The following is a 14,330-nucleotide window of genomic DNA, read 5'->3' on the forward strand; positions in this document are numbered from 1 at the left end:
GACCAGAGCTGGAGAGAGTCAGGGAGGTTAATATTTTAGTACTTGCTCTTGTCCAGGTGAACCCTGTTGCAGTGATGAACCAGAAAGTGATTGTGAAAGTCAAGTGTTCAGGAAACATTTGTAGTTGAGAGAATCAGATAGTGAGAAATGAGGGCCTATTGAGTACAGACACAGGTCTGTTCCAAAAACTACCTTTTATGGTGCAGCCTTTTTGTGATCCCCATAGTCTGAGCCAATCACCTCACCCCAGATGTCTTCATGATGTCTTCTCTCTTACCTTGGATGGGTTTGGCCTGGTGGGAAAGAGAAAGGAGTTCTTTTGTTTTAGTAAACAATTAAATTATGAGTTGATTCCTTTGATCTCATGAGGTATTGGCTTCATGCTTTGTTCTGTTGGGCTTGTTTCAGTTTTATTTTTAGTCTTAGCTCTAAGGCTAATCTGTCTAGAGTTTTAATGGAATACCTGGGGTCTCTAACTTGGCCAGATTCAAAGTCCTGGCTCAGTCTTCCCTGATATAGGCTGCAGCCTAGACGTTTGGCTCAAATTTTTAGCCCCCTAGCTCTTATTTTTTGGGGGTTCCTTGGATTTTTCCCCCATGTATTCATATTTCAGGTTTTAGTCCAGCATTTGCCGAGTTCATATGCAGATTCTGAAGTTCTTTTTCTGTGGTTCCCTCCTTTCTGGAGTTTCCCTCTATATCTCCAGCTGCCTTGAATTCTGTCCTCTGACACCTTAATTCAATAAGACTCCTGTGTCTGCTAGAGTCTGAGATACCCTATACTTCATAAACTTGCTGGTATTTTTAGCAGAAAAGACTTGTAACCATGTATCTCTCCCAGTGAGGTTTCCTTCTTTCAAAAGTTGGGTCCTCAAAAATTATATGGTCTCATTCATTTGGGGAATATAAAAAATAGTGAAAGGGAATAAAAGGGAAAGGAGAAAAAGTAAGTGGGAAATATCAGAAAGGGAGACAGAACATGAAAGACTCCTAACTCTAGGAAACGAACTAGGGGTGGTGGAAGGGGAGGTGGGCGGGGGGTGGGGGTGACTGGGTGGCGGGCACTGAGGTGGGCACTTGACGGGATGAGCACTGGGTGTTATTCTGTATGTTGACAAATTGAACACCAATAAAAAATAAATTTATTAAAAAAAAAGTTGGGTCCTCTCCAGATTGTCCCTGCTCTTGCTTACTTTCTATGCTTTCAAATAGTTGACTTAAATTTTTTTTTCTTGAATTTGTAATTCGTAGGTGAGTTCAAATCACTTATTCTGCTGTTGTCAGAACTGGGACCTTCAATATTGTAATTTTTCCCTAGTATAATGATCTGTAACTAGTTTTAATAGAATATTTTCTTTTTGGCTCACTCATGTCTAACTGTTACAAGTGCCATCTCTGTGCAAATAGAAAATGGAGTTGTCAAAATCTCTCACACAAGGTGGAGGGTGACAAAACAGGTGTGCACAGGAGAACTGGGTGCTAGTCCTTCTTCTGCCAATTAGCTATTTGACTATGGGTGAGTCCCTTAAGTGACCTGAGACCCAGTTTCTATTCTGTAGAATGAGGAAGTTGGGTTATATTAATGTTTTTCAAACTTTTAAAAAGTGTCAGGGTTCCAATTTTTTTCCCAACAGAATCTCATACAAATGTAAATAATATTAGAGCAAAATAGCCTTGAGGGTATATGACCCAACTTGCTCAGTGCAACCACCCATACCTCCACTTGTATAGTGGCATTGAAGCTCCTTTGTAGAGCCCTAGACTTCCACAGAACATAGTCTGAAAAAAAAAAGCCCTTAAGGCTTAATAATAAATAAAAATATTTTTCTCTCCTGTGTGAATCCAATATTAGCTGGATCGTACCTCTAGAAATGTGGGCTATGTTCTTAGGATCTGAAGTGGGCAGTTGTCTCACATGACCTCCCTTCTGCTTTATCACATTAACTTCTTGTTCTTATTTCCATTCTTATCCAGCCACTTTGGGCAGACATTTGCTGTGGGTATTTGAGAAATCTAGTATATATAAGGGATTTCCTGCAATTGTAGCTAAAAGTAGCACCCAGGTACTGCACCACTGAGCACCACCCACCCCCACCTGTCTCCACTTCCCATCTATACCATGTGAGCAGGACTTCCTTCCATCTAATTACTCCTGTGTGGGTGGGAATGAATTAATAAGCTTGGAGCTGCACTGATCATTTGTAAATTCAAACTCCATCTGTAAAATTCCAGCAGACAGGCTTAAGAAATCCTCCCCTTGCATCACCAGTTGGTGGTTTTGTTGCCTTAAAAGAAACAAGAAAATGAGCAGGTGTTAGGCACTGCCCACATCCTGACAGCATTGCCAGCTCTTACAGAGCACTCCACCTCCAGGCTTGGGGAAAAGGATAGTGAGGTAAAGAAGGTAACATTATTCACATTATTGCCTTATCCTTCTCCTCTCCCAGCCCTTGTTTCCTCTACTTTTCCCCTACAACAACCCTGATGATGAGTTTTCAAATTAGACCCTGCAAGAACAGGCACATTCTTTCCTTTGCAAGTGAATGCAAAGCTTTATAGAAGAGTTTCCACCCAGGGCACTGCCATGATGGGTGATGATAATAATAATAATAATAATAATAATAATAATATATTTTAGCATATCATGTACCAGGCATGTGCTAAGTAGTTTATTTCATTTATATTTTTAAAAGACTTTATTTATTTATTTGAGAGAGAGAAAGTATAAGCAGGGGGAGGGGTAGAGGGAGAAGCAGGATCCCCACTAAGTAAGGATTTGTGACTCTATCCCAGGACCCTAGGATCATGACTCAAGCTGAAGGCAGATGCGTAACCCACTAAGCCACCCTGGTGCCCTGATTTATTTCACTTCTTTCAACATTAGGAAGTTAGAAATCACAAAATAAGGACACTGAAGTTCAGAAAGAATAGGAACTTACTTAGGTCTCAAATTAGCAAATGGAAGACACCAATTTCAAACTCAGGCATCTTGACTCCAGATTCCACACTCTTTTAACCACTCTAACCTTGACTGATGTTATACTTGACAGGCAGTTTCTGTGGCACAGGGGCCTCAGCTTCTTTACTTAAATGTGAAAGATAAAGATGGCATTGTTCTGCCCCTTGCTACTTAAACTAGAAAAAAAAATAATTAAAAGTTAGAGGGAGGGACATTCTGACTCCATTGTAGTAGGGATTCAATATTGATGGGTTGTCAGTTAGCTCTCTGTACCTTTCTGAGATATGAACTTCCTACCAGTGGAAGAAGCCCTCAGTAGCACCTTGGCTGTGTGTGAACAAAGGGATGAGGCTGGGTGGCCAAGCATCAGAAACGTTGCAAAAGAATATGCCTTCTCTTTGGTGGTGGATATTTGAGTGCTATCTATGATCCCTTTGTATTCTGTGTTTGAGTGAAATGAATAATCTCAACTTTAAGATGTATCCACATCCATGGTAATTGTGCAATTTTTCCTTATTATTTTAGCAAACTAATTGGATGAAGATTTTAATACAAATTCCCACTGTGCTATTTCCTAGGTTACTTAGCTTGAAAGGAGTTTAAACTAGATATTTCTATGGTGTTTTAGGAAGTATTATCTTATCTCTGAAATAAATGTCACAACTGAGATTGAAACTTTGTGATTTTCAAAAAATTAAGTTGAATGCAAACCAGATCAGCTATTTAGTTGTTGACATTGACTCATTACAAGGCAAATAGCAAGAATCTTTTAAAAAATATGCTTATAAAAATGCGTTCCAGCTCAACCTATGTGATTTTGTGTTCTTAGTGATAAAACAGAGTTGTGTAGATTTTTACTAGGATTTAAGAATTTTTTTTTCTTGAGGCAGCAGATGGTAGAGAGAGCATTATGTTCATTTACACTGACTTTGGAGCAACACAGCCTGGGTTTGAATCTTGGTTCCACTATCTACTAACTGTTACGACAATAGCCAATCATGAACCTGACTTTGTCTCCGTTTTCCCATTCAATGAATGGGAATGATAAGGAGCTATTCTTTAGGTTATTTAGTATAACCTAAAGAGTTAAGGAGTAAATAAATTAAAATATGTAAAGTTCTAGAATAGCCCCTGCAGTATTCATGATATGTGCTGTGTATGGAATTGCTTTTGTAATAGTGCCACTAGTTACTTTCATTGCTGCTTAGTGGTTTTTAGGAAGGATGGCGATTTTCATTTTTGAATGGAGAATTCCCTGAGATCCTTGGAGAGTGAGACTTAGAATAGTATAAGCAGTTTTATTTATAATCCCATGGAGAGCAATAGGCCAGTTATACTGCAGCCTGCCTGTATGTATTCATTTCCACATGGACAGACTTCTCTTCTCACAAAGGAAGGAACCTCCAGGCAGATTTCAGGCTAGAAGTGTCAGAGTGCCCTCACCTCACTCTGAAAAGTAAACTAGGTATGGCTTTAGTGTCCTCATGCAATAACTTCTGATGATATGCACATTGGCTAAAAACGTAGGGTCTGTGTTCAAGTCCCATTTTGTTACCTTGCTAACTTTGTTGCCTAGGGTAAGATACTTTTCTGTGCCTCTGATTTCCATCTCTAGGATGAGAATAATAATAATCCTTACTTCATGGTGTTGATGTGATGATTACATGGGATAATATATGTAAAGTCCAAGAAGGTGCCTGGAATATAGTCTATGTTTAGTGAAATGGAAATCTTTCCTCTGTGGAAGATCAGTGACTCACTGGGGAAACAAAACCTCAAGGAACATATAATGTTAAGTAATGAATTCTAAAAAAAAAAAAATTAATGAATTCCAATTATCGATTTTATAGATGAGGAAATATCCAGTCAATTTGAAATTGATGACTGTGGCTACTTACATTTTATTTATTTTTTTATTTTTTTATTGGCTACTTACATTTTAAAAACTGACCTAATAATACAAATGGAATGGATCTCAGACTTAGAAAGAACTCCAACAAATGCTTCCTCCAATGCATATTTCCCAGGCGCTTAGCTGGTCCTATGCACTAATGGTGAAGGGAGTTAAATTTTGCTTCGTTGGTCTCTGGGCCTCTCCCATATGTGATGGTCTATCCCACAACAGGTGCTTTGCACAGCATGTTAAGACATGGGAAGGCTGCCTCTTATGATGGTTTTCCATGGGGATTGTTTTTTAGTATTAGCAGGATATCTAGTGTCTTCTCACATTTAGTTTTTTAGATCTTACTGATACTGGTCACAGCCAACAGCATTGAGTGAGTTGACAGTGCTGTGCTCTTGGATCAGCAGCTTCATAAAAGAGCAAAACAAATCCAGGAGGAAGGGATTAGGAATTAGGATGAAGTGACAGTGGAGCTGACACCTCAGGGGGTGAGAGGAGCCAGCCAGGAAAACACCAGGGGCAGGAGGGTTCCAGATGGATGGAACAAGGGCAAAGAACTGAAAGGGAAGAACTATCTTGGCTTGTTGGAGAAAATGAAAGGGCCAGTGAGCTGATATGGGGAGAGTAGTACAAATAATTCAAAGGGTGTTTGGGTTGGGTTGTTGGTGCTGAGAATCATCAGCATTTTATAAGCTAGTTTTGTTTTGTTTTGTTTAACATACACTACTATGGGTGTGTCTTCAAAACTAGTACACTTTTGGAAGATCTCAGTTGCAAGTATGTCCTCTCTGGAGTGGGGCTTGGCTCTTTGTGTTTTGATAACAGAGATGAGGCTAAGAGCATATTTTCAGTCATCATTGACTAGGATGAACGTAAGTCAAATGTCCTGTTCGCAGTTATAAACACATGTCAGCAACACAGCAAATCAGTAGGGCCGCCCTGCTCAAGAGGGCCCTGCCTTGTTATGTCATTTAGGGGCTTCCTGATGGTTCCTCCTGGGTTCTAGCCATATATTTCTACTTGCCCACCTAAACTTTCTTTTCCTGTTTTATTCCTTAAGACTCAAATTTGTTTCAAAAAAATGCTTTAAGATGTTTCTGTCTGGCTTAGGCCTGCTTTATCCAGACTAATCACTCATGTTCTTTCTCTGGATTACATATCTCTGTATTCTTGTGAACCCCACATGAGACTCATGGCTCTTGTTTGCTCCCAGTTAACAGCTTTGGAGATGATGAGGAGCCATGCACGTCTTCTGACAGTGACGAAGAGGTGATCAAACAATTTGAGATTTCTGTGTCCCGGTCCCAGAGTTTCCATTCAGAAGCATCTGAGAAAGGAAAGCAGGTGGGATTGGAGCAGAAATCAAAATTCAGCCGCCTGCTCTCTACCTGTGAGGAGGATAACAGAGAAGTGTCTGCCTGTGAAGGTATTCTTTGCATGAAACCCTTCCTTTAACTAAAGCAGGGGTGGACAATGGTAAGAGCACCTTTGAGTCACTTAGTCACTACACTTGTATCTGAGAGTCCAGAGAGGAAAAGAAAATGGGGCAAGACCTAGAGGCTGGAACAGAGTAAAGGGGTTCTTTCAAAACTCGGCAGAGGGGATGTCATGCAGGGAACTGAGAGGAGGAATGCCAAAATCTTGACCCTGATTTGCAGGACCCCTTCCTTCCTTGTAGGTTATCATTTTGTATTTGAATACTAATGGCTAGAATCAGGATGGTATTTATTAAGCTTTATAAAATCTTATTCTCTTCTGATAAATACAAACATTTCACATACCTGTTTGCTGACGGTGAGATTCTCTGCCTTTTCTCTCATTTGGAATCATAGAATCTATTTTCTATCCATCTATGTAGGCTCTGACCATTTTTGAAACCTTCAATAGTTCGCATTATTAAAGCAATACGTGTGTTTTATCTTTCAAATAAAAATATGTATGACAGTAATATTGAATAACCTTTTTTTTTTTTTAAACACATTTTTTTTTTTATTTATTTATGATAGTCACAGAGAGAGGCAGAGACACAGGCAGAGGGAGAAGCAGGCTCCATGCACCGGGAGCCTGATGTGGGATTCGATCCCGGGTCTCCAGGATCGCGCCCTGGGCCAAAGGCAGGCGCCAAATCACTGCGCCACCCAGGGATCCCCTTGAATAACCTTTTGCAAACAACACACCCTCCCACATTCCCTGTAGTCTCTGTTCCCTCCCCCTGCCCCCCGCCCCACCTCCATCCCCTGCCCCACAGGAGAATTGCTTGCAGAGCAAGAGCAAGGTCTTCTGCCATTCTCAGACTAAGTACCTTCGACAGTGGGGAGGAGAAATGCTCTGACGTAGAGTAAGCACAGCTTGTGGCTCATTATGGTAGGTAGGCCTTGTTAGGAGTCCTCCCTCCACACCACACAAAATAAGCTGGAGAAAGAACAGCTAAATATTTCGTAGTGATTTCCCTAGTGAAGGTCAGGCATCTCTCTTACTCTTTTATGCCCAGAATCCTGAAGGGGTACAGGATATTGAAACAGGGATGGGTCTATGAATTATATTAGGCAGAAAGCTAGAAGAAGTGTAACACCACCTGCTTTAGTGACCCGGACTAAGTAACCTGGGCTCTTGAATATTTTCCTTCCTCCCTTTGGACATGTGGTCAGTTAAACTAATGGGGACATAGTTGTAGGTCTTCCATATTTTTCAACACTTCCCAATAGAAAGAGAAGAATCCAAAGATTGAAAGAAGATAACAGAAAAGAAATGTCTGGCTTGCCCAAAAAAGAACAAAGTAAAAATTATTTAAAAAGAGAACATACAGGAAGAACTTTGTCAGCAGAAATGTAATAATTAGCTGTCATGTAATTGTACTTACTGAAATGGGCCAACATATTTTTAAAAATATTTTATTTATTTATTCATGAGAGACAGAGAGAGAGGCAGAGACAAAGGTAGAGGGAGAAGCAGGTTCCATGCAGGGAGCCTGATGTGGGACTCGATCCCAGGTCTCCAGGATCTCCCCAGGCTGAAGGAGGCACTAAACCGCTGAGCCACCGGGGCTGCCCAACATAACATATTTTATTGCCATTCCCTTAAGCCCAAGGTAAGTAATGACCTAATTGTATCAATAGCTATAGCCCTCTGTCATTCACTCACCCCTCTCCTGTTGTCTCTTTCCGTGGTGTTACATCACAGCCTTCCTCCCTCTCCGCTGTGAGGACAAGTGTTAGCTAATGAAAGTTAATAGCTGATTCCCTGGGAGCAGCTCGGTGCATTCTAAAGTTAATGGTTCCATTTCCCAGAAGCCCAAACGTCTAGTTTCTGATTTATACAAATGGCCCATGTTCTGAGAGTTCTGACAACCATTGTAACCCTCACCCTTTCTGGAATTAGCAATAACTTTAGTCATAACTGGTGATTCTGAAATTCTTGACAGAGAGGGATAGGAAAGATCACATTTCTTTCTCTATCAGAGGGAGGAAAAAGCACCCTGCACTGGGTAAATTACCTGTAGATTTTGAAGAAAATCAGCAGGATCTTCATAGAAGGGAATAACTGCATGCTAAATTTTAGGTTATCAAATGCCATGTAAATGTTAATGTAATTTTTATTGCGTGATTTTTTTTCTTTGTCATTTCTTTTTGCTCATCTTTAGATCTGTGAATTTGTTTTCAGCAATAAAGAATAAGGAAGAGATTAAGCATGCACCCCAGAGAGGAGTTGTGGGTTTTTTTTTTGCCTGTCCTCTATCTACTTAGCTTTTTTCACTCTAATTTAAATATGATTTTCTAAGATAAATTTAATTGTAGACAATTCTCCCACTTTACAAGTGCTTTCAAAATGTTGGACTAGTGAAAGTAAAGGTCCAAATCCAAGTAAAATCTGAACGGTGAATGAGGTATCGGTAGCTTGTCTAATGTTTCATCAAGTGGGATCCTTCATTCTAGATGGACTGGTGAGGTAATTAGAACCAAGCAAATGCTATCTTCGTAATCCTGGCAAGTTATCTCTTGTCTCATTTATCTGACTTAGTATAGTTGTGTATTCACTGTCACTGCATCCCCAGTAATGTCAAAGAGGGTTTATGTTAAGTGATCCAGAGCAGAGGCTGCCTATCAGGTCTTTAGGTCTGAAAAGTGGGCTGCAGAATAGTAATCCACTTATTGGAGCATTTATTTGTTTGTTCGTTTATTTTTGAACAAAGCCTTATTTTTGCTTGTGAAATATGTAGTTCTTAGGAACTACATGAAAGCTATGTTTCATAAAAGCTATTCGTTACACTCCTGGTGTCATTTAAAACACCTCAATTATTCCTGGAATGTGTGCTCAATTTTGTTTGGGATGGTGTATTTATTAGGATTTTATATATACCAAGGTGACACTAGGGCACCTGGCTGGCTCACTTGATAGAGCTTGCAACTCTTGATATTGGGGTCATGAGTTCAAGCACCATGTTGGGATAGAGTTTACTTAGAACAAATTTTTAAAAGGTGGTATCAGAGTGATATATATATATATATATATATATATATATATATATATATCTCAAGAGATTTATTGCAAAGAATTGGACTATGCTATTGCTAGACCTGGCTAGGAAACAGAAATACAGAGCTCTGAAATCCATAGGTGAAATATCTTTGTGTCCAGGGACACCTCATTTCTCCTAAGACTCTCAGTGGACTAATTATGTAGGATAATCTCCTTTACTTAAAGTCAACTGCTTAAGGGCTTTAGTCACATCTACAAAATACCTCTACAGTATCTCCTAAATTAGTGTTTGATTGATTAGTTGAATCTTATAGTTTGGCCATGTTGACACATAAAACTGACCATTGCAGGTGGTGGGCAAAAAAGCATGTGTCTGTGGGTGGCGGTAGGAGGGAAGGGTTTGGTGTAAAATAAAGTAACTGGATAATAGTGTTATACCATATCAAAGTGGGATATGGATTAAAAAGTACAAAAATTTTCTGCTAAAATAAATATGGTTTATGTGACATAATTATGGCCTATAATTTCTAAGAAGCTAGGATGCCTTTCTCTGGAAACAGGCAGTTACTTTTCTGTATGCGTTTAAGGTGACACAATCTTCTTTAACTTAGAGGATGAGAAAACTGCTTTATGTAATGGTGAATCCCCTTTCTTTTTCCTCCTCCTCATGACTTTTACCCCAGATTTGCTTTTCTAATTCATTCTTCGCTTGTCTGTCAAGGAAAATGGTTTGTTACATTAATATAGTTCTTATGTTTTTCGGTTATGAATAGCTTTTCAAGGCTTAATGTAGCTTTTGAAAATTCCCTTATTACTGATCTAGGTATTATCACCATAGGAGTTAAAGTCATGAGACAATTTTATGGGGGTAATTTCTTGGCAAAGTTAGATTTTGTGCTGAAATCCTGCTGGGTGCTGCCCACGTTGATGAATAGCCTACTGTTTAATAGGACATTTTAGTGTTCATGTATATGAGGAATGGATGTGCTAATTAGAGCCTTAGAAGAAAATTCTGCTTTATGTTGTAGGGTTTTGCATATGGAATATCCCTTGTTCTGTCATTTTCTGTGGCCTTTTAAAAGTGTGTTTGCCCAATAACTGAGAGTGTGTGAATGTAAAAATGTTATGGTGTCCTATGAAAGTGTTTCCAAAGGGACCTGAAGTGAATTATTAAGAATAACAAGGCAGTTAGGGGAAATTCCCAGTGGATTGCCACGGTTTTGCAAAATCCCAAGTCAGGAGTCTGAAGTTGCACTCTGGTACAAAGTCTGCCTAAAGATGTTTTTGTATAGTCTGCATAGAGTGATAATATATATTTTAAGTTTGCATGTTTACTACAGGACAGTCATAAACTCTCTGGTAAACCAGTGTCACCACTACTCCATACTGCCACATACCTGGCTACTTCAAATATTTGTTACCCTCCTAGCCTTGAAAGTTATTTGAGAGTATAGTGAAACCTACTGGTGGATAAAGACTGGAAAGCATAGGTATGTGGCTTAGTACCTTCAAGGAGCTATTGTTCTTGCTGAGGCTTTAAGACCAACGGTGGAAACTATTGCTACCATACAGTATAAATAAGAGCTGAATTCATCATCCATACTTTGTTATCCCACTCATTCATCCCATCTATATCTCAAATTTTCTCTTATTCTGGAATGGTGGCTTCTGGAGGAGACTGGGGACTAAAAAGAGAATACATCCTTGGCTACTTTTTGGATGTGGGAGAAAATTTAGGGTGAAAGCTATTGCTTAGGAAGATCCTGGCAGTTTTTCTTTACTGTCTGAGGGTAATCTAGGTTTTAAAGGAGAGGAAGGGGATGCTTAGTAAGGGAGTGCTAACAGAGAAAATAGAATAACACTAAGGTCAGAGAAGAACACTGAGTCCAAGAAGTCAGGTAAGATTTGGGAGTTGTCGGGCTTTAGATAGACAAGAAGGAAAGGGCAGGAGAGGGGGTTTGAGGACCACAGTGAATAGAAATACACAACTAGTGTTTCCATGAGCCCATGAGACCACAGGTGACAGCAATGTGGGAGGCAGTAGAAAATGGGGTTTACTGGGTTGTATGAGGCCAGTTTGGGCCAGACAAGCAAGCAAGGCTAATATTTATGGAAAGCCTAGTGGATGCCAGGTGGCTATTCTTTCATGTGTCCACAATGATTCTCTGATGGCTTTTATCATCATTTTATAGATAAGGAAACAAAAGTTTGGACAGTGCAAAGACTGCATAAATTCATAATGCAAATCTAGGGTTTAAATCTAGATCATCTGAATCCAAGTCTAGTGTTCTTCCATGAATCAAGTAAAGAACTTTTTACTTGTGAGAACTACTGAAGCCTTTCAAGGAGAGGTAAGGTGGTGAACATGGAAGAGAAAAAGAAGAACGGTAGAGTCAAGAGACAAAATGATCTCTGTGGTAGATTGCTGTTCTTGCTTTCTAGATCTATCCCCAAAGTCTTGTGATCATTAGGTCCAACAAAATGCTAATGTGTTTATTTTAGCCTTTTAACATGAGCACACATCCTTCATATTCATATTATTAGAAAGCATTAAACCTTATATCCCATGTGATGAACTAATGGTCTTTTTGGTTATATAGACCATGTTTATCCACCAGATGGCCTGGAATTATATTTCTGCAGGTTTTGCTTTTGAGGTCTTTGTATTTGTATTGTCGCTACTGCTCAATTTCTCTAGGTAAAAAGGTGTAAAATAATAGTACATTTAAAATAGTTTCCTCATTGCAAATTTAGATTTGGATGGAGCCAGCCAGCTGAATTACTCTGAGAATCTGTCCTATGGTGAAGATGATCCCATTTCTGCCCACTCACAAGCCCCATGTGAGGTGGGGAACAGCAGACACCATGGCACATCTCCCCAAGAGACCAATGTGCCTCGAGGCCTCCGTCGCCAGTCCACAGAAGGCAGCGTGGAATTGGAGACAGCTTTTAATAACCGGGGATTTGAAGATTCCTATGCTACTGACAGCTCCTCCATGTGGAGTCCAGAGGCAAGTTATTTGTTTTCCATTCTTTTTATACATAAATGTTGTGTGCTCTCTGGTGAGTTCATGCTTTCCTCTTGCTCCCCAAGCCTCAAGAAAAAGATTTCTCCAAAAAAGGAAGCATTGCCTTGAAAAACAAAGATGTAAAGAAACTTTATTTGAAATAAATTTTTTTCAGGTGACCAAGTCACAGCCCCTGTGTGTACCAATAAAAGAATCATAGATAAATTTCTATCAAACTGGGAAAAAAGGAGTGGTGGCAGAATGGAGCCAGCAACAATCACACTTCTTGTTTATATAAAAGAATTTTTAGTTCTTCCGAGAAGACTGGTTTATTTCCTTCATGGTTTTCAATTAAGTGGAGTCTATTTTTATTTGCCCCATATCTTGAGTTATAATTACTTGAATAAAAGAATTATTTGAAAATTAAACTAAAATGGCTCTCCAAATGAAATGATGCAAGATATTATAATGAAGATCTTGCAGTATATTTGTTAGATTTGAATTAAATTCAAGATCTAGGAGATGGTGTTAGTTTGTGATGACCCTCTAGCTATTGACATTGTTTTTTAGAATAAATCTCTGATAAAAGATGCTCCTTCTAAATTTATTAATTAATTAAAACTTGCTCCAGAGTATGCCTAACCACCAAGAGGTATGATTGGAGGTCATTATTATAGACACTAACATTTGTTGAGCAGTTACTATGTGCCAGGCACTGTGATGAAGATTTGCAAACATTATCTAACAGGCATTTATGATTATTCTTTATTAGCTAGATCTCTTTTATTATGATTCGGTGACATTAAGAGATGTTAAATAATATCTAATGCCTCCTTTGAAATTAACTTTGATGAAATACATAATATATGTATATAAAATATTAATATAATTTGTGGGGCAAGAGGAAGGAGAAAAGTGCATGGTTTGTTAGCATCAGTCTGCCTGAGAAAATAAACAGGTGGACTCTCTTATTAGGATCTAGACTGTCATACATACCAAATGCTCATCAAGAGAGAAAAAATCACAGAAAATCATGTTCCAAAACCTAGCTGCTAATGCAGTGGGATGTGTAGAGAGAGCATAAGGAGGTGTGCACGTGTGTGTGTGTGTGTGCACATGCCCATGTGTTGGTGTTATGGCTGAGGACAAGAAATAGTAACTCAGATACATGATTTGTGTTTTGTCAAGAGCAACCCTGCATCTAGAGACACCCAAAGCTATTAACCTTATAAGTTTTTTTTTTTTTAATTCTGCTTCCCAGTTGGTCTACTGCTCCAAAGTCCTATAAAATCCCACACAATAACATTTAACATTTAAAAATATTCTTTTTGGCTTTCTCACCACAAAAACAAAACAAAACTGTTCACCTGCCTATTGATACTGTCCCCTTGATAACTGTTCCCTTAGGTTTGAGATTGCTTTTCTTCAGGTAACCTCCCATCTGCCTGACTCATGGAGCTTTAATAGAAGACTTGGTGTTGAGAGCACTAAATGTTCTCAGACTCCAAAAATACCCAGACATCGCTGTGTGCTCCATTCAACCTCCTATCTATTTTGAGACAAAAACTATAATTTGGTGCTCCTACAGTAGAATCTCAGATGCAGCTCGGAGGCAGTTCCTGTAACTGCCTGCTTTGCAGGCTTAGCTTGCCTTTTAAGAATTGATTTATTTGCCTCTTAGCTGTATTAAGAACCCCGTCTTCCCCTGTGTAGCTGGCATCAGGAACAGATTGCAGGTCTGTTTACTTGGGGCCGCACAGATGACATCAATGCTATCTTACTAAAACACAGAGGCTTTCAATCTGATAGAAAGTCTTTAAACCTACAAGGGTTTTGTCAGAGTGTTACAGGTATTCCCATCTTAAAGAAAAATCAGGATATTAGAATTAAAAGAATCCTTTGTTTTGCCTTAGAAGGAAACCAGTCATGTGGTATGACTACCTGTTAGGCTGATGGATTTTTTTAGCACCACTCTCTGCTGGAAA

General features: G+C 39.2%; 1 protein-coding gene across 8 annotated transcripts in view; it reads left to right on the top strand.

Moving 5' to 3' along the window:
• The window catches only part of SYT16 (synaptotagmin 16), a 235,213-nt gene that overhangs the window by 184,337 nt on the left and 36,546 nt on the right, over nucleotides 1–14,330 (top strand). For 7 of the 8 annotated variants that reach the window (XM_038544889.1, XM_038544893.1, XM_038544892.1 and 4 more), the window contains 2 exons: nucleotides 6,075–6,287; nucleotides 12,092–12,348. In XM_038544889.1, the coding sequence (XP_038400817.1) occupies nucleotides 6,075–6,287; nucleotides 12,092–12,348 (470 nt within the window). The remainder of the gene's footprint in view (nucleotides 1–6,074; nucleotides 6,288–12,091; nucleotides 12,349–14,330) is intronic. The other variant, XM_038544895.1, reaches the window with a different exon arrangement.

The sequence above is a fragment of the Canis lupus genome, chromosome 8 (genome assembly GCF_011100685.1).
Source record: "Canis lupus familiaris isolate Mischka breed German Shepherd chromosome 8, alternate assembly UU_Cfam_GSD_1.0, whole genome shotgun sequence".
Classification (NCBI taxonomy): domain Eukaryota; kingdom Metazoa; phylum Chordata; class Mammalia; order Carnivora; family Canidae; genus Canis; species Canis lupus.